The sequence below is a fragment of the Tiliqua scincoides genome, chromosome 7 (genome assembly GCF_035046505.1).
Source record: "Tiliqua scincoides isolate rTilSci1 chromosome 7, rTilSci1.hap2, whole genome shotgun sequence".
Lineage (NCBI taxonomy): Eukaryota > Metazoa > Chordata > Lepidosauria > Squamata > Scincidae > Tiliqua > Tiliqua scincoides.
The window spans coordinates 26,138,374-26,163,988 of NC_089827.1; the positions used below are offsets into that span (position 1 = coordinate 26,138,374).

The following is a 25,615-nucleotide window of genomic DNA, read 5'->3' on the forward strand; positions in this document are numbered from 1 at the left end:
AGCAGCAGCATTATAGTCAGTGGGGCTCACTCCCAGGAAAGTGTGGCTAGGAGTGCAGCCTCACAGCCCAAGCCTAGGCATGTCCACTGCAGTCAATGGGTGAGGCTGCACTAAACCTGAGAATGAGCAGCTTCAGACCCCAGCCTATGCATGTCTACTCAGAAGTAAGTCTGGTTATAGTCAGTGGGGCTTACTCCCAGGAAAGTGTGGCTAGGAGTGCAGCCTCTCAGCCCAAGCCTATGCCTGCCTACTCAGAAGTAAGTTCCATTAGAGTCAGTGGGGCTTACTCCCGGGAAAGTGTGGCTGGGTTTGCAGCCCTAGTCCTTGATTTTGTGTGGCCCTCAGCCATGGGGGGGGGAGGCTGCACCTGCTTCCCTCCCTCCCTCCGCGCCTCCTGCACGTGCCCCCTCCTGTTGCGCGCGCTCTCCCGCCTTTTGTGGGAAGGCAACCCCTGCGTGCGGGGCGGAGACACGAACTCCCCAGCCCAGAGGCGGCTTCTTCCCTCCTCCGCTGGAGTTTTGGGGGCGCCCTCCCGGCCCCGGTGCCACCTGGCGCGCGACTGCGCAGGAGCGGAGGCGCGCGGGGCGCTGCGCAGCGCAAGGGGGGAGTGTTCACTGCGCCGGCTGCGAGGCGGGAGCGGCTGCGGCTCTCCCAGTGCGCTCCAGCCGCCTCTCGGAGAGCAGCGGCGCGCCTTTGCCTCGCTCCGCCCGGAGGGGAGCGCGGCGGTGCGCGGCGAGGGGATGGCCGGAGCTCCCCCGCCGCCGGCGTGAGGCTGGGCGGAGCGGGGCCGGCGCTTGCGGCTCCCGGGGCGCGTCGGCGCGGGGCCCTTCTCGGAGAGGATGCCCGGGGCGGCGGCGCCGGTGCCGGTGCCGGCGGCCGCCTCTGCCGGGGGGACGGCGGCGGGGGGCGCGGCGGCGGCGGCGAGCGGGCCGGGGGCGCTGCTGCCCGCGCAGGAGGCGGCCAGGCTGTACCACACCAACTACGTGCGCAACTCGCGGGCCATCGGCGTGCTCTGGGCCATCTTCACCATCTGCTTCGCCATCGTCAACGTGGTCTGCTTCTTCCAGCCCTACTGGATCGGCGACGGCGTGGACACCCCGCAGGCGGGCTACTTCGGGCTCTTCCACTTCTGCACGGGCAGCGGCTTCTCCCGGGAGCTCAGCTGCCAGGGCAGCTTCACGGACTTCTCCAGCCTCTCCTCCGGAGCCTTCAAAGCCGCCTCCTTCTTCATCGGGCTCTCCATGGTGCTGATCCTCTCCTGCATCGGCTGCTTCGTCCTCTTCTTCTTCTGCAACACCGCCACCGTCTACAAGATCTGTGCCTGGATGCAGCTCTCCTCCGGTGAGTAGGGGGCTCCCACCGCATCCTGGGTGGGTGGCGGGGAGCACGGCCAGAGCATTGGGACAGTTAGGACAGGCAAGAGAAAAGACTGCCTGCCATAAGAAGCGGTGAGGGCATCTCTCCTAGATGCCTTTAAGAGGGGATGGGACACACTGCTGGAGGAAAAGTCCATCACAGGTTACAAGCCATGATGGGTAGGTGAAACCTGATTTTAGAAGTAGGCTGTCTCTGAATGACAACTGCAGGGGAGGGCACCAGGACACAGGTTGTGCACTGTTAACTTGTGTGTTCCCTGAAGCATTTGGTGGGCCACTGTGAGGTACAGGAAGCTGGACTAGATGGGCTCCTGGCCTCCTCTTCTTATGTTCTTATGTTAAAGCTTTGCGTGCATATCTATTGTAGGGCGATGAGAACCTCCAGGGACTTCTGCATGGGGGAATCCTGCCTGTATGAAAAGCACTTCAGGGTTCACATACGGGAGGAAAGGAGTTGGGCAACCCTTTCGCCATAGGGGAGGGTCGGGAAATGTGGCTCAAGTAGAGAGGTGGCTTTCACAGGTTAAATATCCTTGCAGGTTGGGTAGTTTATAGAAATGTGATGGTACTCAAAGATGCCAAGGAATATACTGTAGCTATGGGTAATAAATCCTTACTCAGAAAGGGGTGTGTGTATGTGACTGTTGTGTTCAGTGAAGCACTGTCGCATAGTAAAACTGTTGAATAACTGAAGGATGCCTGATCTTTAAAACCATTCCTAAGACCATTCCTATGCCACACCGTGGCATAGCTAGAGGGGGGTGCAAAGCACTAAGTTTTGCAGGGAGCCTCACTGCGGCATGCAGGTGGCCCTTCCCCCACCCCTTCGGAGTCTTTTTGGGCTGGGGGAGCAGAACGGACGGAGGCATTTGCGCCCCATCTAGCTATGCCACTGATCCCACAGCCTGCCCTCTCCAGCAGATGCACTTGTTTTGTTCATTTACTCTGGCAAGGTTTATGGCTGGGTGTCTCTGTGCAGTACTACCCTGGCAAAACAAGGGTTTTGCATTGGTCTGCATTGGTCAACTTAACTGATATGGTCTGTCTTTCCAAAGAAAAGATGAGACTTTGCAATAGCAAGGACAATATTTTAGTTTGCTCTGTAAATCTGTCCCCGGACAGAAGCTGGTACTTTTAAGTAAAGGTCAGGATGAAATGGTAATGAGAGCCTTGGGGCAATGCTTGAAAGAAATTCCAGGATACAGGGAAAGTTACTCTGTTCTTGAGGTGCCTTTGGTATAGGTTTCATTGACATCTGCTATGGCTGTCTCTCAGCACACTAATGTTCTTGTCATTAGTGTCAGGTGGAAAGGTAGCGGGACTAATTTGGTGTGCGAAGCCTTTGCTTGTTTTTGCAAGGCTTGCTCTCTCCAAAAGGTAGCACAGTGGACTGCTTCCAAGTGTCTTCATTTGTACCTTCCATGTGAAGTATTAAGTGGCTCTCTCGGGAAAGCAAAGAGATGGGGTTGCTGCAACCTATGACTTCAGTAGGTTTCTGTGTCTTCCCCATTTTGTGAACAAGTTTTGATTTTGGTTCAAAAGAAAGACATAACTGTGTAGCTGCTGTGACCAAAGAAAGCAAAGGAACCACAGAAATCCTTCCCAGTTCAAAATCTAAAATACAACACCAAATACCCAGAGTGCCAAAGCCTCTCTAATAAGTATTAAAAATGTAGCCAGTTGTAAATGTCTCCTAAAACACACGAGGATGGTCTGGGAGTATCTATTCTTAGTTAGTAGAGATGTCATGAATATGAATCAGATAGTGGACAGATCAGACATGAAATCTTATCAGTTTCTTAGCCTGTGTTGTAACATGCTATATGGCTTAAATTTGCCCTTGGCTATCACCTGAGAAGGTTGATTTATCTGAAGGGCGTTGACTGTAATGTATATACCATGCAATGTTTAAGTATCAATTAAATGAACTTCATGAGGGGAGAACTAAGCAGATGACAAAGCTTTGACTAATGCTAGGTGAGAAGCTAGTTTCAAACCTTAGGCTCCAATCCCGTGCATTCTTATTTGGGAGCAATCCCCATTGAAAATGGGACTTCGTATATGAGTTAATAAGGCAGTGCTATAAATATTAGCAGGTGTGGCTTAAGGGCACTGATTGAGGGTCCATGCCTGTTACAGAGGTCACAAACCTAGGCTGGACCTCTGAATTCCCCCCATAACAATGACAGTAGTGGTATAAGTCATCTGAAAGAGTGGTGCCACAGCTGTGCCCAAGCACCCCCATCTACTATTGGGAGTGTCCCCTAGGGGTACCATAATATTCATGAGACGTCTAGGGGGTGCTCCTTTTGATTGGTGTGGAGGGTAGGAAGAGCTTCCACTTCCATTACCTGTTGCTGGTAAGCTTGGGGCTAATGTGCTATGGAGATCCTAGTGCAGGAACTTGCCCTAGGATGTCCAGCAACCTAGTGCTGACACTAATAATCAGATATCTCTGGTGGGGAGGAAGGAAATTCAGGCCTTAAGAAGGCGATAAACAATTTTATTGAATAGAAAAGGCAATTAATTTTAAGACAGGTATATGAAATCCAAGCATAAATACTGCTTGGTCTTCTGCCAAAAGGAACTCCTAAACATGCAAACTTTTGTTGTAGGAATAAGGTAGTTAAAATCAGAAGATAAAAGCCCCAGTGTGTGTTCTTGAATTACCTCTTTCAGATTTTGTATTTGCTGTTTCAGCTTTGTAGTGGTGACTTTTGCAAAGCTTGTTTGCTTTACTTCCAGTTTAGCTTGTCATTCAAAAGTAATTCCGAACCTGAACATTTGTCACTGTTGCAGGTCGTGCTTCTATATACGAGATCCCATACATTTACAGAGTGTACTTTTACACAACCCGTTGCTTATAGAAAGTCTGATATAATTCAAACTGGTTTGAAGTAAATAGATTTTGAAGTAAATATTATAGCTGCGAGTTCAATGCAATGAAACCTTGGATTGAAATTAAAGTATAGGACTAAGTCTGCAATCCTAACCACACTTTCCCAAGAGTAAGCCCCATTCAACAAAATAGGACTTACTTCTCAGTAGACTTGGTTAGGATTGTGCCTTAAGATCATTAAATATATTTAGGGAATTCTATGTGAAATATAACATTTGTGCAATTTGTCCACATGTATACCATCTGATGTCTCTTGGTTCAACTTTTGAACTTCTGTTCAGTGATGCCCAACTGCTTCAAGTCTTCCTGTTCTGGAGCCAGGAAAAGGTTTTCCTGTGGTATTTTTTGGTCCATAATTCAGTATTAAATGAATGCATATGGTGCTGCACAGTCACATGGAATCTGTAGTGCCGAGTTTTGTGTGACTACTGCACATCCATATGACTTTTGTGCTTGCAGATTACATCAAGTTTGTCAGAATATATAATGCATAGCCCCACAAAGTGTGAAAACTTTCTTTCTTCCTTGATGCTTGCTGTGAATTCAGTGAAAGATTAACCAGCTTCCATAAAGCTGTCAGAATTTTTGGAACAATATTATTGACCTGCAGAAGTGCTAGAGTCAATCCAAATTCTTCTTCTGGTTAACTCTGGTAGTGGCCCTAGAATGAAATTTATCATTTTGAGTTAAATCTGTGAGGCTGTGTCCCTCAGTTGCAATTCACATTTGAACTAATGGAAGGGTGTTCATTAACTAATCAGGACTGTTTTCCATGTTATATAGACACTATGTTCTCCCCTGGGGCCGCCCCCATCCCAGAATGCCTCCTTCCCTCCCACCCCAGAGTCTTGTGTTGGCTTGGAGCCTCTGTTGGTGCAGAGGCTTAAGTCAGCCTCCGCCGGCTGGTGCGCCTCCACGCGCTGGCCTAGCCAACTCAAGGGCTAGTCAGGATTGCACTGTTTATTGATGTACAAATGAGCAAAACACATTTTTAAAAGTTGACATTTTTGTATCGTTATTGGTAAACTTCTATTCGGATTTCTATCAAATTCTTCAATGTACATTACAAAAGCTGGGTATATGATCTGTGCATACTTCTTTCCAAAGAAAAATCTATGGTGAAAGTATTCAAAGCTACTGAATTCCCATGTTATTGGAGAAGAGAGGGATAAAAGTGCTTTCCAAACACCCGAAATGGAACTTAAGTATTTACAGCACAATCCTATGCATGTTTACTCAGAAGCAAGTGCCATTGTGTTCAGTGAGACTTGCTCTCACGAAGTATGTATAGAATTGCAGCCCTAAAATATATATTTTTGGGAATGAGCATTAATATTGTAATCTTGTTGTTTTTCCTGTTTGGTTGGGTGGTTGTTGAGTTTTCCTGTTTTGGGTTGTTACCTCATTTTAATTATAAATTAATAATTTAATTACAATTCTCCCTTTGGTTGAATATTCCTAGATCTTATGAAGAAATACACATTATGTCATTGTATCTAAATGTGAGGGAAAATTGGTTTTTAAACACTTAGGCAATAATTCAATATTCTTAGGATGGAATCCAATATTCTTATGATGAACTCTAACAATTCTCTACAGACTTTCAATATCTAGCTTGTGATATATAGTGTATATTTTTTAAAAAGTCAGCTGAATAGCTGAAAATTACATATGTAAGCAGCCAATGCAGTCACAACAGTGAATGCCTTTTGGAACAGGTCATGAATGTATATAGAATATGTATTATGCTCAGTTTAGTAAAAACGTTCTCATGGACCTCTTTGAAATTCAGATTATAAGATTTCTGCAATTCTCTTAAGCAGATAGCTATAAAGCTCTGACCTTTCAAATGTCTATCTGACATCAGAGCAGCTGAACCAGCAGCTGACAAATGGATTGTGAGCGATGTTGTTGGTTTGCAGCATCATGAGACTTTATATAGGAAGCATTTTGCAAGCTTAGACCTGGACAGTTGACTCACAAGAATAACAAACACACTGTGGTATTAATGAGTGCAAAGTTTCAAGGTTCTGTATCAAAGCCCATAGTAGCAATAGACTCTTAACTTTTTCATGTGTAAATGAAAACACTAGCTGTCAATTACTTTGTTTAATGTATATTTGCACACATTTCTGCACAATGCAAGGATAAATAAGATTACTCAAAGATACATTGTGAATGTTTTCTAGGAAGGGGGCAAACTTTCTGTGGTTTTTATTTCTTGTGTTTTTTGGGGTGTGTGTGTGTGGAAAGTGAATGACATTTGCTCTTGGTACATAAAATTGCTTATTGGCATTCATATTAATAATCACTAGAGTCCCTACTCATCTTTGGCACAGTGGACTTGTGCAAATTCAACTTCATGCAGTCAGCAAACAAACAAAAAAGCTGATAGAAAGACAGCAATTTGAATAGTCCAGGTGATTCCACCTGCCATTCCACTTACTAAATACAGGCCTGAAAGTGAGCATGAGATTGAAGAACAAAGCTCCTGTTCCCTTTGTTTTAGTTCTTACCTTTTCTCTTATTTTTAAAGAGGCAGTGCATATTTTCCAGATGTACGGAATTTTCAAGGCAATTTTGAGTATAAGCTATTTTCGATTTATGTGCTGACTCTGGAATGTAACCGTCTCTCAAGGTGAGGGGCAACTAAAACTCCTTAAACAGGAGGTTCTGTACAACAATGAAGCACTGGGAATATAGGTGATAAAGGAAAGCTTGAGAGTATAGGTAATAACTAAAGAATGTGTGCACTGTACTGTGTTTAACCATATGAAGGCAGAACAGTAGTTTTTTGAACTAATTAAGCATTTCACTTTTAGATGGAGATTAGAAAGTGTGAGTTCCAGATATAACTTGTGTTTTACACAAAGATATATGGTCTGTGTAAAACTGCCAGTTTCCAAACAAGAGTTGTTTCAAGCTACTGGTAATTTGCTGGTCATTGAAAGAAAGCAGATCTAGCTCAGCAGCCAATGGCAGGGCTCCCACAGGACAGTGCATCCTATTGCCTATATACAGACCACCAAAATGCCTTTCACATCCTTGCAGTTTACTATATGCTGTCCACTCATCATGAGATCAAAATACCCATCATTAATAAATATGCTTCCTGAACACTCTCCTTAAAAGCAGTCGATAACTTGTGTTGTACTTTTCCAATAGTACAGTATTATTTTTTTTAACCAAAGGTATTGCTTTTTTTGTCATAAGGAAGTAATCTTCTTTGGAAAAGAGTGTGTGAATATATTAGTGCTAGCCTCTAATCTAGTGGGAGATTAAAGGTTAATTCTATTTTGTAATTATCTGCTTAGATATTGCTAAGACACATGGAAGTCTGGTGATCAGCCTGTACTTGAGATGGGGTGTGTGTGCTGGCTTTTGGATTCCACACATTTCTTGAAGCAAAAGAGACCTGTTTAAATTGTACTTGAGATTCCTCCAAACATTAAGGAAAGGGCTAAACTCAGTATGAGACTGAGTAACAGGAACCTGTGTGAAGTGGAATGCGAGGCCCTGCAAGGCTGAGTTAGCCAGATTGCGTTTCTGCGACGCAGGACAAAATGGCTTGCACAATTTGTAGTACTGAGAAAAGTCATTCTATCATCCTAGTCTGTATTCTGATTGTTCTACTAACTTTTTTTGTTTTAATACACTTTCCCGAACTAAAGTTTTTTGTATGTATACAAGGGCTATTCACAACAATTTGGCTTTATACACGCACAGTGTTGCAAATAGAGCAGCTTTCAACCCAACTAAAATACTTTATCAGTTTGCAGAATCATGCCACTAGAACATGCAAGACTTGACAATATTTAGTCTGTTCTGAAATGGAAGGAAAAGACAGACACGGGCCACTGGGAAGACAATTGTTTCTGAAGGAATATTGAAATAAGAGTTGATCTACACATGAAGCAGAATGAAGTGGGGTAGCCAGACTACAGTATATGCAAGAATGTACTACTTGCGCAAGAACAGCTTTCTTTTGCTTGTTGATAATTCTAAAATCTCTCCCAACTACAAGTAGAGAGAACTGAAGGAGGATCATTTCTCAGGGCTCACTTCCTTTCTTTCCACTGAATTCCTTCCGTGGCTTATATTTGTCAGGTTTAGGGCTCAGTCTTATCTTGTGCTGGAACAGGTGAGCCAGGAGGCTTGCACTGTATCCAGCACAAGATAGGGCTCCACAGTGGCTCAGCTGAATGTAAGGGGGAAATCTTCCCCTTACTCCTGGGTATGCCACTGCAACCCTTATGGGTCTCCTTGGACTTGCACCACCTCCTGAGGTGGCACAAGTTAGAGAAGAGCAGAGTGGCTTGAAGCAGCTCTGCGCTGCTCAGGAACGGGGGTTGGGATCCAGCATAACAGCCAGATCCCAGCCCCGCTCACCTGCCCCCGGGGCTGCCCTTCCCCTGCCCTGGAATGCCTCCCTCTCACCTCCTTCTTGCCTCATCCCCTCCCACCCCAGAGCCTTGCATTAGCTGAGCTTGGCCGCTACAAGCTGCCATGGAGGCTGGGTGCAGCCTCCATGTGCCAGTGCATCTCCATGTGCTGGTGTAGCTTGCTCTAGATGAGGTGCGAACTCATAGTTACGATTGTGCTGTTAGTACTACAAATGAAAAAAGCTATCATTCGTGCTACCTAGAGACTTCATGTCACAAATGTAAATGGCAGCACAGGATACAGGAAATTTTGAGCATCATTATGGTTTTGTACAATAGCTTTGGGAGGGCAACTTGCATCATGTAAAGCTTGTATCACAATGCAGACATTCAAGATCCGAATGCATCAGATGTGCCATGGAGCCATTTTGCAGTTTAATCTACTTTGGAGTTGTGAGGATAAAATAGGATTGGCCCTGGATAGCATCAGGAGCTCCTTGAAGGGAAGGTACAATGCAAATGTGATAAAATGTGGAAGACAGAAATATTTGCATTCTGTTCTTTCATATATTGCTTTTAGAGAATCTAGAATATGCTACTGCTAAAGGGTGATGCACTAAAATGAATGACAGAGAATGGCATTTGGGATGCATTGGTTTCTTCCAAATTGCTGTACAAATATATAGAATTTCTAAATGGCCATTTAGAGTGTATTAAACCCAGGATTATTGGCTGCTTACATAGTGGTTTTTAGGAACTGTACTCGGATGGCCAATGCAAAATGTATTCTTCTTCCAAATGGTGACTGTACACATAAGAGTTGCCAATTGACTGTGCATAGTTCCCCCCAAATACACATTTTCGAAAAATAGTTATAGGGCTGAAAGTCAGTTTTAAGCAACTTGGAACTAAACAAGATGGGAATATGTGATCTGAGCATTTTTTCATCTTTCCTTTAAAGCAATTACAGAGGGCCCTGAATATGGTCAGAGCAGCAGGTCTGGGAATGGGAGTTGAACCATTCCACCACTGTCCCATTTCTGCAGTCTAAATGGGAAGCTGCTGTGAGCCCCACAGTGAAAAAACATACAGATCTGTATGGGGTAGTAGCTTTGGGGACTGCAAATATTGATTAGGGAAAATGGTTTAACTCTTCTCTGCCCCATCCCAGTGCTGATTTTCCAATCAAATTCTGAACCCCAAGTGACTGCTTTAAAGATAAACCATGTTGGGAGATCAGTCACACATCTTTCATGTCATGCATTTTTTGCAAAGGACCCCACCCAAAACGGCAACAGAAACGTAGCTTATTCTGGCAGTTTCTATTGCTGTTCATGTGCTACAAATTTGGCCTACTTGGCTTTTTACCCATGCTACAAATTGAAGTGGCAGGGAGGCTATCACTTCAAACTGCAGTGTACCATGTTGGGCTGCAGGTGGAGTATGTCTTTTTACAGGATGATACAGGTGACTACTTGTCAAGCAACTCTCATCACAAAATGGCATGTAACTACATGGTAAACAGCCATCTGTATTCACATTGTGTCTCTGCTTGCATGGAGCAAAAGACAACTCAGGTCCTGGGAATTGGGAGCAGTGCTGTGCGGGCCACCCTCAGGGCGTCTAATTGAGCTTATTTATATTTATTTATACAGGTATTTATATACTGCCTTTCTTTGGTCATCAGGTTTCTCCTCAGACTTTAATCCAAGGCGGTTTACATAGGCAGACTATTCAGGGATTTTTACAATTGAATAGTTCTAGACTTTCATAGAACTCCTCGTTCCAGCTGGATTCCTTCCTGGTCTGGCCTCTCTCTGGCCCTTTGCCTCCCACGCTCCACTTGACGGCAACTCCTCTCTGCCACCGAGGGTCAGCTCATCAGTATATCAGCGTGTCGTCAGTTCTCGGGTACTTCTGGTTGTTTTGAACTGGCAGCCTCAGATCTTCAGGCATACAAGGCGGCAGCTCTACCAACTGAGCCAGACCTCCTGCCCTCGACTACCAGTTAACTTCTGGACTTCTGAGTTAGCTTCTCAACTACCAGTTAACTGTTCCCTAATGCAAGGTGAAATCCCAGTAGATAATAACACAGGCCCACAGGCCTATACATACACTTTTTTTTTAGTTGCAAGGATGTTTGAATGAATTTAGGATATTGTGGGAGTGCTAAATCAAAAATTGGCATAGGTTTTGCCCAATTGGTGGCTCTAGTTTGGGGGGTACGGCATAGCCACTTTATATGCTGTTTCAAGCAACTTCCTTGTGATCAAGCTCATGAGGAAGCTGCTTGAACTGGCACTTAAGGTGGCTATGCTGTGCCCTGCAAACTAGAGCCAACTGGGCAAAACCTATGCCATTTCAGCACTCCAAATATACCTAAGAATAGGTCTAATTTTTACAAAAACAAAATGTGTGTAGGCCTGTGTAAGGAGTCTAGGGTTAGACTTGTTTGAAAATTTTTTTGGGGAATCTCATTTTTAAAGGATCTAAAAAAAGACAAGAATCTAAAGAGAGAAAAAGGAAGAGAGTTATTGTAAGCAGATATGGACCAGGAAGACTAGATGCAACAAGTGGGTATGTTTAATGAGACAATAATAGGGGGTTATTTCTTTTCACCAACATACTTGTATTTAGGTTACAGATCCAGTGCCCAGCAAGTCAGTCTCTCTCTCTCTCTCCCTCAGTCTCTCTCTTGTTAAAATAAAAATGAGATAGGTTATATAATGCATGATCTATCTGCAATATGAAAAGATGGTGCGGATGCAATATTTGAAAACCAACAAAAACCTTACTATGAAGAATAGCAAGGTCACAGTATTGAGATAACACAGAAACACAAAATGGAAACTTGTTTCCACTTCCAAATGAAGAAAGACATATGGAAAGGCTGTAGAATATGCTATCATTTATTTTATTTAAAAGGTAGGTTTGTGGGTGGCTAGAATGTATATCAATATATGGAATATGGAATATCAATATTGGAAGTAAGAAATGATAGCTGTAATCTTTAAATATGAAAACATTATAGCGTCTAAAATGCATTTATTAAACAAAATTCATTTTCATGTTTTGTCAAAGCTAAGAGTTTTGAAGGAAATGAAACTTCTGGTTACTGAAACAGATAATAGGCAGAGAGTTTTATATTGTTTGAGGAGTGGCGGGAGATTTCTGCTGGTATCGTTTTTTAGAAAAAAAGCTGTATTAATGAGTTACTTTGAGCTGGCATCTTTTTCTTTTTTAAAAAAAAGCTATATTAATGAGTTACTTTGAAACAAACAATATGTGACATCTTACAGGGGATTATTATGCTCAGTTAATTGACTGAATCTAATTTGAAATGTATCTGAATTGACTCTGGAATAAGCTGCTTTTAAAGACACCACAGTTGGGACTTTGGCTGCAGAAGGCCATGGGGCTGAAGGTTCATTTGAACACCCTCCTTCTTCCTTTCTTAATTGGCATTACTGTTGTCGGTGGTGGTGGTCCCCTTTATATTTGAGTCCTGGGGCAATTGGCCCCATTCCCCCTTCCTAAAGTGATCCCAGAAGTGCTCCTCCCACTCTTCAATGTTCTGTCTCAGCATTATCTTCCCCTCCACCTTTCTTCTTCCTCTCTGTCCCCGTCTTTGTTCCAATTCAGGGAGTAGAAGGAGAAGAAGGAGCAGTGAAGGCAAGTAGGCAAACAGCTATTTTGCCCCACCTATTGCCTGAAGCCACTGCTTCAGTTGACCTCATGGGTGTGCCAGCATGTGCCAGGATTCAGTGGCATATGGCCTCTGAACATGGAGGTTCCACATGTCGCCATCACGGGTGTATTGGCTAAACTGACACACTGTTTTTGTCAAGTTCAGATTTCTTATAATATGGTAAGCAATGCTTTTGAAAACAATACACTTCTTATCTATCTGCATTAAATGACTACTTATAGATGCAAATAGTGTGTAAACTGACAAACTTTATGTAGGTGGTCAGTCACTGAGAAATTTCATAGAAGTCTAATTTTCTACTATTGAGACAGATTCTTTCTTCTGTAACAGCATGTTATGTAGTAATTGACTCCTCACTGCGGAAACATTTTGGATAAGCAACATTGATAAATATAACCAAACGTCTTTTGGTTAAAAAGCTTTTACTTTTTAACTGTGTTTTCTGGATACATTGCCTTGACTTCCTCGTGCCCCAGTCCTATGGTTCGTTCTGTTGATGCAGCAGTGCCACAATGGCTACTGCTAGTTACATTTGTCACTTACCCAGGGGTAAGCGTGTGCAATGCAAAGGGGTCTGCTTGGATCTGCATTAGCAAGATTGCTGGCACAGGTCCGCTTGGATTCAGACCACAGGATCGAATCAAGGAAGGAGGCTATGATGGCCATCTGCCACAGTCACCAAACCTGCCCTCTTCATGGACCCAGTCCACCCTCCCCCTGTCCCACTGCTACCTCGACTCGCCCTCCTTGCCCCCGTCTCGCCTCCTCTGCTGTTCTGCCTATCTCAAGGAGGGGTCCAGGAGGATCCTCTGGCAGAATCAGGAAAGCTCCAAGACTTGCACGCTTTTGGAGTACCTTTCACAACTGCTGTAGGGTAGTTAGGGCAGAATGCACATTCTGCCACTGCTAAAGCCCAATAGGATTGGACTGATGGTCTATGTGGAAAATCTGCACACATTTATTTTTACTGTCTGACAACAGTTTTTGGTGGTGGCTTTTCACCTCTGTTCCTGATCCTTTTATGTCACATTTTGGACCATTGCCAATGCCTGTTGTCTTCACTTGAAGTGAATGTCAAGATGTTTTTCCTGTATGGCTTGCCTTTATTCTATTTTCCTGCCTTTATTTTTATGAGAACACTTTTGCTTACTGTTTTGCTGGACTGCTTTTAAATGTCTTTCTATTCTTACTCTAAACCAGGGCTTTCCAAGCCCCTGCCTGTGGGCTGGGTCCAGAGTTTAGAAAAAGCCCTCCGTCCCATAAGCGGCGTTTACTGGTCCACTGCGGCGCCGCTTATTTTTCAACTTGATCGCTGCACAGGGATGTTCTGAGCAGTCACGTCTGCCCAACATCCTGTTGCACAGCCTGCTGGGATTTTGGGCAATAGAAGTGACTGTCTGGAGTGTCCCTGCAGTGATTGAGTAGCAAAATAAACTGCGCTACAGATGAACAGTAAGCACCGCTCAGGACAGGGAGGACTTTTCCCAGACACAGCATTCTCCAGTTTAGAGACCACTGCTCTCCACATTTGCTGCTCTCTGAACTTGGGACACCTGTTTTGTGATTTTTTTTTGGTAACCACCTCTACCTTATTTTCTTCTTTATTAGAAAATGAACAGTGTGTTCAAGTTGTACATTGTTTTCATCATTCCTTTTATAACATTTGTAACTTTTATATTTAGTTTGTTCCTATGATCATGTTCCTGTATTTTCCCCTCTGTCTCAGAAATTGGCCTGTGGTTCAGCCTATAACCCTCTTTTCTCTCACAAAGTGTATTGTTAGCTGCTGTTTTTTGCAGACCAGCTGTCACTTGCTCAGCTTTCATTCTGCTCTGCCTTTCTATATACCGTCTCCTGGTGTTTGAGGTCAGATTTTTTTGTTTGTTTTTCACTTATCAACACTGATTTCTTTCCTAAGAAAAAAGCCCCACATTTTTCTGCAAACATCCAAAGCTCTTTCCCTTTATCACCAGCTATCCACTCCTGCTCTGTCCTTAATCCATTTTGGTACACAGCCCGTCTGCATATGATACATCCACAACCCAATCCTATCCAAGTTGGCTGACGTTCTAGCACCTGATGTTCTAGTACCTCTTCTGCTGGTACTGACTGCTGTAAACCAGTCAAAGCTGTGTGCTGCTGGAGTACCAAGATACAAGAAACCTTTATTGGCATGTTTAAAATCCAAGCAGTATAAAACAAAATATCGGATGGACGGATACATGAATCAAACAGATCACCTCCAACTGTGACCAACCAGGCCTTGCTGCCACGTATCAACCATTTGTGACCATCATAGAAATATGTCTCTTATTTATCATATTTATATATTTGGCCACCACTCCAGTAAGCTCTTCATTTACCCCACTAAGTATGTACACAATTTTATTCTGTCTATGGCCATACTACCCTGAATGCGCCCGATTCTGTCTGCTAGAGTATCAAAAGGAAGGCTGGAGTCTTCCCATGTGTTCCAGAGCAGGGCAAAAACGGCAATGGTGGAGTTAAGGTAGTGGAAGAAAGCGGGACAGGGTAGGGGAAGAATGGAACGTGGCATTGATGGGGCAGGGATGGGTGGATTGGGTCCGTGCAGGGGATAGGTTTGGCAGCAGTGGTGGACCCAATCTCATGGTAGAGGTCCACATGGACCTATGCCAGATATTTAGTTAGCATAGTATGCCCCACTCGCACATGCTGCAGAAGCTTATCACAAGAGAAGGAACTATTGTTCTCTTATCCAGAGGAGACCTCTGCAACTGCCCTCTCACAGCATGCAGCTGTAGCCATTTTGTTGCCTCTGCATTGGCAGAGGAGGGAAAGGGTAGGATTGGGTTCCCACTTTATTAATAGGACAGTGAAATTACTTAGAGGTAGATGAAAAGTTCCATCTTTAAAATAAAAAAAATGGAAATGTAATTGTTCCATGCAGTCTTTGACTTTGCCTTTCTTTCCATAGTTAGGTCCTTCCATGCTCCATTTCCAAAGCCATCATTTGTTGTTCTGACTTGAAAATTTTTTACCTGTGCCCGTAACTTAAATTTTACTTGGACATTGTTTTTCAGAGTTCACTAGCTAGAGGTGTTTGTTTCTGGTGTAAGACAGTAAGACAGTATTACAGCCTAAGTTTTACTGAACACAATGGGCTTAGTAAAAACAACACAATTTTCAAACACCTCTGTCAATGCATCATTTTCCCATAAATGTTCATGGGTAAACATAATATACAGTGGACCAGCATTATCCATGGGTCCAATATCTGTAGTTTTGATTCACCACAGATGCCAGTGGATACCAGGGCAGTTGCGAAGCTCCTATTATATTCTATGGGGCAAATGCCCCAGGCAGGAGGCTGTAGGACCCCACAGAAGTCTCTCTGAGGCTCCCGAAGGGCTTTGAAACAGTGCTTCTGGTTTCCCGGAAGCACAGTTTATAGTGTTGAGAAACCTTTGAGAAGCTTCCCTGACTCAATCTTGGGTCGCATGAGGCTCTGTGAGCCTCAAGTGAGTGGCGGAGGGTGGATTTGTGCACAGAGGGCAGCAACAGCCCACAGGGGGGTGCCATTGCAGACCTTTGCCCCTGGACGCAGGGCTGGGGAGGTCCATCACTGTACCAGAGTCCCCCCTTTAAGTTATTTAAAAACAAAAAAACACAAAAATCAAGTTTCCTATCTCAGCATGGCCAAACTGCACTGTTTCCCAACCTACAGCTATTTTTAGCCTTGAAAGACCCACTTCTGGTTCATGTGGAGGTTCCTTCTCCTCCCAGGGTAGCCCCAGAATGCACTGCAACAAGTGGGCTGTGTCCCTCCCATCTACCTTAAAGGCAGTGATACTATTTGAACTCACAAGTGGGTTGCTCTGGTTCTCAAACGTAAAGCAGTATTACTCGGATTTCTGCTTTGAATTTGTTTGCTCAATTGAAGCACTTAAATCTTTGGCTATTGCACCCCCTGAGAAATCAGAACAATTGATAAACTGAAATAAATTTTACAATGTAACTTTTCGAAGTGTTAATCAAGATTGTTTGATTCAACCTCAGAGAGGGAAATTATGGATTTGTCATCTTTATTGCTGTCTCCTCTCCCCCCCCCCCCGAAATCTAATTACAATTTGGCTCTGTTGCAGTGTATCTCCTTCAGACTACTGGGGAAACTTCCAAGTATGCAGTTGGTAAAGGAGTGTGATTCAAATGTAAGTGAAATGTTGCAGTGGTATGGTTTCTTGAATCACAAAAGCACTGAGTTTTTTTAGCAGATGTTTCTTTTCATAGGGAAAACCAAACTGAAATGAAAATTTGGTGAAATCTCTACTGAAAATCTGTTGGCCAGTTAGTATGGATTTATTGGCAACCTTTTGCTGATTTTTCCCAAAACAAACCCTGTTTTCTAGATGTTTAAAACAATGGCTTCATGCCTGAACTTACCTAGTCAGCTAACCTGAGTCACAGCAGATTGCTTCTCTGGCAGGCTGCTGCTGCATCCTTTAGAAACAAGGGTATGCTTTTTTTTAGGGATTTACATGTGTAGGGGCCCACCCCTGGAGCAGGCTTGTTCCACCCCCAGGGAGGCCTCAGATTGGCTGAAGGAGAAGGGGTTCCAGTACCCTTGTCCTCCTCCTTAGCAGAGCTGCCACACCTGGCTTGGGAGCAGGCGCTGTTCACCTCACAGCTCCCTGCTTCACACTACCTGCCTCTTATCCCTGGCTTCCCTGTTTTATGGCACAAGCCTGCCCCCTTTTTGGCCCCTCCCCTTCCTCCAGAAAAGGGGCAGAAAAGGCCTTTCCTGTTCCTGGCTTGTTTCCTGCAGTGTTCCTTGTTTGCCCTGCCAGCCCCCTCTGGCTGGTTGGGCTGAACCAACCTTCTTTGCCCCCTTCAAGGGCAGGGAAGCCTCTCCAACCTGGGCATGGGGTGCCTGCTCCAGGGTAAGTCGGGGGTCAGGGCATCTGGGAGGGGCCCCGAGAACATGTTTTGTGCAAAGTCCTTTCATAGGCAGATAGTAGCTTAGCTATAACAGCAATTGGCAGCAACTAGTTAATGGGCTTCCTCCTTACTGACCTACCGTTAACAGTGCAGTTATAGCTGACAGAAGTCTTTTGCCTACAACAACCGTTTAAGTGTTTCTGAAGCATTGCTCTTCTGCAATCAGCTGGTGGTAGAATTGTAACTATGGTTCTATTTGGCTTTTAATATCGTGCTATATCCACGTTATAATACCATAATGTTCATCCCCTGCAAAGGCTAAAGTGTGAGCTGCATTAACGATGCACTGATTAGAATTGCCACCTTAAGAGAGTAGGAATATTATGCCTGCTCTGGAACTCTGTGTTTGGGGCAACTATGCGTGTTAAACACATGCTTGGTCTCATTTGCCTATAAAGTGGAATGGAGATCTACATTTTTATATCAAAAGGAGTAAGTGGAGGTAGGGAGCCAACTCAACCCCTCTCTTTCCTTGCCTGCCCACACTTGGCTGTTTTTAAACAGTTTTTCTCCAACCTAGCTCAGATATCAGATGTGAGTCAGGTATGGAGAAAAATGTGTATGTGTTGTGGCTGACAGACTCATGGTTGGCAATGAAGTTCTGAGCTACAGTTGTCCCCAGGGCCTTGGCATGGATGTTAAAGTCCACCAGCACTAATAGGTGAGGGCATTCAAACACAATGCTCAAGACCACCCCAGTCAGGAGGGAGGAAGACTGTTGAGCAGCATGGTGGGCAGTACACCAACAGAGTCCCTGTTCTGTCTTGCTCCTCCAGCATGGCATGACAGCACTCAAACCCAGTGGACAAGTGGCCGGGGTACCTGGTAGGATTGATGGTATCCCTATAGACCAGTGATCTTCAACCTTTTTCATTTCATGTCACACTGGCAAGGCACTAAAATGGTCAAGGCACACCATCAGTTTTTTTGGCAATTGACAAGGCACACTGTGCTGTCAATGGGGGGGCTCACATACCCCAATGGTCCTCTTGATAAATGACCCTTTCCCAAATTCCTGCAGCACACCTGGGCACCATTCGTGGCACACCACTGTGCCACTGCACAGCGGTTGAAAATCGCTGCTATAGACCATCACAACCCCATCTCTCCCTCCCCCCCCTGTAGTTGTGGTTGCTGCATTAACCACAACCCTGGTGGGCAAATCTAGGAAAGACTTGCAACTCCTGACTGTTCCAGTCAAGTCTCTGTGATACACACCAGTTCAACACCCTCATCAAGAATTAAATCCTGGACTAAACAGATAAAGTATATCAGTGTGTATAAAAGTAAATCAGTGCTAGGTGATGGCATAATATATGAACTATTAGAAATGTGTGGAATAACTTATAGTAACTGTTGCTTCAGGTTATAGTTCTAATAAGTTAAATCTTAATCAGTAATATACATGTCTCAATTGATCTATCTCTTGTGTTGCATTGATGTTTGCCTGATGTTCTGTAGCTGGTTTCCTTTCAATCCTTTAATATTCTGTCACGGAAGTCATTAATATTTTTTACTTTAAGCCTCTAAGAGCATACTTTTTTATTTAATGTGCTTGGTAGATGCTGTGATAAATTATTCACTTGTTTCTAAAGTAGCAAAATAGATCCATGTCTTCTGCATGCAGAATAGGAGTGGGAATAGTCACTCCATACTTGTTTGGATTTTTGGCTAATGTATAACAAATAAGTTCTCCCATCACATTTTGATTGGGGGGGGGGGTTTGGAGGTGTTGCTTGTTGTCTTGCACCCACCAGAAATGTTCAGATATTGTGAATACAACAGATCATTGTGGTAATCTTAAATAGACTCTTGTTAGAGGGGCTTATGATTATTACAGGTGTTTTTTTTGGGGGGGGGGTATAACACTGTCTCTAGTGTATGAATTGAGTTTTCTCTTTGGTGGTGTAGTATTGGTGCTAATATAATAATCCTGGTTTATTCTGTGGGTAGAGCTTGCAGGATTGTTCTGTAGTTAGAGCATGCAAGCTTACTTCGAACCTTGGTTTCTGTGGTTGAGTGCGTTCCCAGTTTGCCACTGGTTAATGCTATGTTCCAGCAGTGTTACACTTGGCTCAAGCAAATGATTGAAGGTTTGGGGAAATTCATGCTAGAGAGAGGAAATGTAATGTACATGAAACACTTTCTATCTTGTAACTACAGCACTGCTTAATTAAACACTGCCTAGAAGGGGGGAAGGCTTGCTGCTGTGAAGCATCCCTAAGATCATAACTGTGATTGCCAGTTTTTTCCTTGACAGAAGTTGTGTGTCATTAATCGTTACATGACAGGCACGTTCAACAAGTGCAGCTATTCCTAGCTTAGTGATACAGTGATGGAGAAAGCTGTTGAATTTCCTTCATAAAGCATTTAAAGGCACAGAGTCTTAATAGGGAAAGATTGATGCTAATGAATGAGGTGGAAATTCACTTATCAGGGTTCCCAAATTCTTCTCCCCACCCTCGCCTCACCCCATTGCCTTCTGGTGAGTGTGATTCAAAGAGTTCCTCTTTTCTTTCCAGTTTGGAACTGGCGTATGAATTGTTTCCTTCACAGCACAGCTATGGGAAGGTGCATGTTCTCTTGAGATCCAATCACAAGCAGAGACAAAGGTCTAGCAATTGGACCATGGGTGGTAGTGGCTCTCAGAACCTCTTTTTCCTCCAAATGAGTTCTTGCCTACTCTTCACAGGAAGTGTGGGACTGTCCATTTGGGAAGGTGGCTACAGAAGTGCTCAGAACCCCTTTCTTTCAGTTTTCAAGTTTCATAGACAGGCATTGGTCCAACAGCTGTGCTGGACTTCCAAAACTGCAGGAGACAGTGTTAGTGCCAGATTGCTGGGGGCCTTGAAGTGAGGAGGGACTGCAGCTTATTGGCAGAGTACATTGCATGCAGACAGTCCCAGATCAGTCCCTGTCATCTTCAAGTAGGGCGGAAAAAAATTCCCATTTGAAACCCTAGAGCAGGGGTGCTCACACTTTTTTGGCCCGAGAGCTACTTTGAAACCCAGCAAGGCCCGGAGATCTACCAGGGGGGAAGGAAGCGTCTCACAGTATGTATGGAGCCCCTGCTGGAGTCTAGTCAGTTTCGTCAGTTTTGTTGCTGCATGCCTGAAGAGCAGCTAAAGTGTCAGTTTCAGTGTCAGTTAAATATGTCAGTATTAAATATGTTAATATGACATATTAACAGTTTGGAGAGACAGGGCTCCGCGATTTACTCATTTTGCCTCGCCATCTACCGGTAGATCGCGATCCACCTATTGAGCACCCCTGCCCTAGAGAGCCACTGTTGGTCAGTGTTGACAATACAGAGCTAGATGGATGAATTGTCTAATTCAGTATGTTCACTGGCACCCCCAACTACCAAGAGATGTTGCAATGGGTGCTAATGCTGCCACTGCTCTTGACCACTCAGGGGTTGGCTTAGTTAGGTGGACCTTACTGAGAGGCCTGACCAATACTTCGTGCCAGCCCTGGCTAGGATGATCCTGCTCATCTCGAAGGGGAGCAGAATATTATCTGTGATAATATGGAGGCATAGGGCAAGGACTTGCAGTTCAATCCAACACAGGATGATACAGCAGCACCTGTGCAGCTACAGTGGATTCCATGAAGGATTTTTGGCTGCTGGATGTCTCAGTGGGTTAAGGGGGCATTTATTCCTTTGCCCCAAGGCAAGCCCCAGCAGCCACAATAGGTCAACTTAGACCAGCACCAGCAATGTTGCTGGTGCACGTCCAAGTTGACTGTGCAGGCGAGGGGTCTCCAAACTATGGGCTGGGGAGCCACATCTGGCCTGCCATAAAATTTTAGCCAGCCTACAGCAACTTGAGTGGTTTATTATTATTTTGGTCAGAGCATTTGCTAATGTTTGACATTTTTATTCATTATATATTATTTCTCAATTTAAGCATGGAATTTTTTTTTTTGTAATTGTCACGTATCTCTTTTGTTCTGAACCATTATCATGCTGATTACAAAAAAGATCCAAGTAAAACTTATTCATTCATTTATGTGTAAAATTGATTTTTTTTGGCCCGTGAGAATGTGTAAAATATACTATGTGCCCCTCATACTGAGAAGTTTGGATACCTCTTGTGTAGGCTAATCACATATAGGAAGGGACTTAGGATTCAGTTCATGAACCTGCCCTCTCCCTGGGCCCGTTGCCACCCTGTTCTGCCCTCCTAGCTCCAATCAAACCCCATTCCATCACCACTCTGCCTCTGTGCTTGACTCAGGGGCAGATCCAGTGTTTGTGTTTGGTGGGGCCATGAGCATGATGTTAACTTCAGAGCCCAGGTCAACCAGGCAAGTAGAACCTGGGCTCCTGGTTGAACTTCATGGCCTCCATGTCTGTTTTAACCATTCAGGGACTGCCTGGACTTGGAGCCTAGATCTACCTGCCAGGTAGATGAGGGTTCCCAGTTGAACTTGTGGCCTCCATGGCTGACTTTTATTGGGCAGGTAGACCTGGGTTCCTACCCAGACTTGAAGCCCAGATCTACCTGCTGGGTAGAGCTGGACTCCTGGTAGAACTTACAACCTCTATGGCTGAGGTTTGCTGGGCAGATAGACCTGGGCTTCCGCCAAGGCTTGAAACTCAGATTGACCTGCAGGGTAGACCAGGGCTCCCAATTGAGCTGGCCTCTGTGGCCATTTGCTGGGCAGGTAGACCTAGACTCCCGCCCATACTTGGAACCCAGATCTATCTGTTGGGTAGACATGGGCTGCCATTCCGACTCGGCTAGTCAGACACCCTGCCCTTCCTTGCTGGCATGACAGTTTAGGGGGCACGTACCCATGGCCCCCTCTTAGGATCTGCCCCGGCTTGATTTACCTTCTCCAGTGGGCCCCCCATCAACTACTGGCACCAGTGGGAAAGCTCCAGCCTTCCTGCCAGCAAACCTGGGCCTTGCCCTGTCACAAAGCAGTTTACAGTGCTTTTGTGACAGTGTGTCCTTGTGGAAAATGTATTCCATGGGCGGGGCAATCCTGTGCATGTTTACCTGGGAGTAGACCATACAGAACACAGTGAGACTTACTTCAAAGTAAGCATGCAGAGGAGTGTACTGAAAGGGTGTAGAGGCAGGTTCAAGGCCAGCTACAGTTTTTGGACACAAACTGTATTTAAACTTCAGATGACTGATTCAACAACTGCCTATTTTTTTACATAACAGACCCTAGTAACCATGCATTATACATCTCTTTAGCTCCCTCCAAACTAAATGATCTCTTCTTATTGTGAAAATTCTGGTGGCCTTTTGGTCACAACGCCCCTGGCCCCTTGAAGGGTGGGGAAGAGGCAGCAATGTAATCTCCAGGATCACGTCACTAACAGGCATGTTTTTACTTACTGAGGACTGTTGCAAGCTGCAGGAGTTGCGGGGAGCCCTTGTTCTGCTAAATTCCTAGTCCAAGCTTGGCCTAGAGAACCTTTGCCCACTTTAAGCTAATTAGCTCCCTTGTCCCCCAACAATGACCCTGATTCTGCACTGCTGGACCCCACCACCAGGGTAGTTCATCTGTTCAACCTGCAGAGGTCCTCCTTCCTTCCCTCTCCTGCAGCTTCTTCTGCCATCACAGCAACAACTTGGTCCTCAGCAGGTCTTGGGAGAAGCAGCCACACACCAATCTCCAGTGTCTCCAGCAGTCTCTGTTCCAGCAATTGTCAGAAGTCCGTTCACCTATCTGTCCATTAGTCAGTTAGTCCATTGGTCAGTCAGCAGGTCCAGTAGTCCATCAGTCAGTCCATTAATCCATCAGTTTAGTTCTCTCTCCTCTAAGCTCCTTCCTTCTGCTCTCTCCAAACTCCTTCCTTTTACACCCACCCAACTCTTCCTTCTCCAGATGCTGCTTTTATCCCTTAATGACCTGGTTGTCTCTAGTGGCTGCAGCTGTGCAGCATACCTGCTGCTAGTTAACCCTATGCTTGTCCATCAAGGAGCCACTGTTGACACCACACCCTAGCTTCTTGAGGGATTTTGTGCATTTCCATTACAGCCCTGTGCAGCCCACCACAGGGCTCCCCAAGTCTTAGAATGTTGAAAAAATGCTGTTGCAAACCACTTCCAGTTTTATGGTCACATTCTAAGACTCGGGGAGCCCTGAAGAGGACTGCATGGGGATCCCCACAACTCCTCCCTCTTGTAGCGGCCCTCAGTAAGTAAAAAAGCCCCCATTCACCCCTGGGATTGTGTTGCTGCCTTTGCCCCCTTCCTTGCAGAGACTTACCGTGGGAGTTTTACTCCCAAGAAGTTTGAGAACCCCTGGCATAAATGAATGAATTATTGTTACTCCAATATACCAGGAAATCCATCTCTGTGATGGCAGTGTAAAGCTGCTGTTGTCAAATCTGTATCCAATGCAGTCTGTTAATGAAGGATGTTAAATTAATTTGATTTGGAATACTGTGAGTTTAGAGCTAAAATATAACTGCCCACAATATGGTAGGAGGCAATAATTCTCTAGCACTGTATGTTACACTAAACTGCAGAGTCAGTAAAATGAGTTGAATAGTTTGTTGCCAGTACACCCACAGCTTTACACCTGTGAAGAGCCTATCCAGGAACTGAAGGGGAAAAAACTCCTCAGTGGTAACTGTGCTCTGCTGCAAATTGTAGAGGGAGCCTAAATTGTGAAACAGATTGAAATATCAGTCATTCAAACATTGCATTATAATGTAAAGTCTGTCACGAGAGTTGTGAATTCCATTAACAATTAAGTATGTTGAGAACAATTTGTGCAGTGTATGATTTAAAAGCCATCAAAAATTAAGTATAGTTTATATGTGCCTGCCAACCATTTTACATGTCTTGTCAGCTGGAGGCTGTAATTCTGAGCAACTGTTACTTGGAAGTAAGCTCCACTAAAAGGAATAGTGCTTAATTCTAAGTAAACACAGTTATGATTACAGTGCAAGATTTCTTCCTTTAGTCTTCAAATGTTCTGGTCTTCCATTTTGAGCATTGGTACTGATGGGAAGGGTAAGAATTATACAACAGTTCCAATTCTAGTAACGGTGTTGTCAGCCCGATCCATGTGGATGAAAATAGAGAAGGAGAATAGACTGGCTGCATTAGTGTTACTAACACAGAGCAGGACACTTCAGCTTTTTACAAATCCAGGCACACCTTTAAGCCAATCTGTTGAAACATGGAATCCATTGCTTTTTTTCTTTTACCAACACTTCTTTCTTTTCCTGTTGGCTTTTACTACCTCTTTAACTCTCATCTCATCAAGTCATGATTGGAAGTAACATCATCAAGCAGGAACATTTTTTATACCCCCATACAACAAAATCAAATCAAATTAATTAAGAAATAAGTAAATTAAAAGTTTCCAATAAGCTTACAAATTTTTTTAAAATAAACAACCCTCCTAACAATTCTGTGCTTGGGATCATTAGAAAAGGTATTGAGAATAAAACGGCTAATACTATAATGCCTTTGTACAAATCGATGGTAAGGCCACACCTGGAGTATTGTGTCTAGTTCTGGTTGCCACATCTCAAAAAGGACATAGTGGAAATGGAAAAGGTGCAAAAGAGAGCGACTAAGATGATTACTGGGCTGGGGCACCTTCCTTATGAGGAAAGGCTACGGCATTTGGGCCTCTTCAGCCTAGAAAAGAGGCGCCTGAGGGGGAACATGATTGAGACATACAAAATTATGCATGAGAAGGATAAAGTGGATAGAGAGATGCTCTTAACACTCTCACATAAACCAGAACCAGGGAACATCCACTAAAATTGAGTGTTGGGAGGGTTAGGACAGACAAAAGAAAATATTTCTTTACTCAGCGTGTGGTCAGACTGTGGAACTCCTTGCCGCAGGATGTGGTGACAGCATCTGGCGTGGATGCCTTTAAAAGGGGATTGGACAAGTTTCTGGAGGAAAAATCCATTACGGGTTACAAGCCATGTTGTGTATGTGCAACCTCCTGATTTTAGAAATGGGCTATGTCAGAATGCCAGATGCAAGGGAGGGCACCAGGATGCAGGTCTCTTGTTATCTGGTGTGCTCCCTGGGGCATTTGGTGGGCTGCTGTGACATACAGGAAGCTGGACTAGATGGGCCTATGACCTGATCCAGTGGGGCTGTTCTTATGTTCTAACCCTCTCAAGCAGTTGCTCATCTGTTTAAAAACAAGTCCCCAAACATCCCAAAGGCTGCAATCCTATCCACAATTGCCCAGGAGTAAGCTCAATTGAATATCATTATTAAATGAATACACATTGTAGCCTGTTAGAAGTACAAATCTGTAATATTTC

General features: G+C 44.4%; 1 protein-coding gene across 1 annotated transcript in view; it reads left to right on the top strand.

Moving 5' to 3' along the window:
• The first annotated feature begins 839 nt into the window (after window positions 1-839).
• Window positions 840-25,615, top strand: part of LHFPL3 (LHFPL tetraspan subfamily member 3) — a 184,579-nt gene continuing 159,803 nt past the window's right edge. The window contains exon 1 of the mRNA XM_066633736.1: window positions 840-1,341. Coding sequence (XP_066489833.1) covers window positions 840-1,341 — 502 coding nt within the window. The remainder of the gene's footprint in view (window positions 1,342-25,615) is intronic.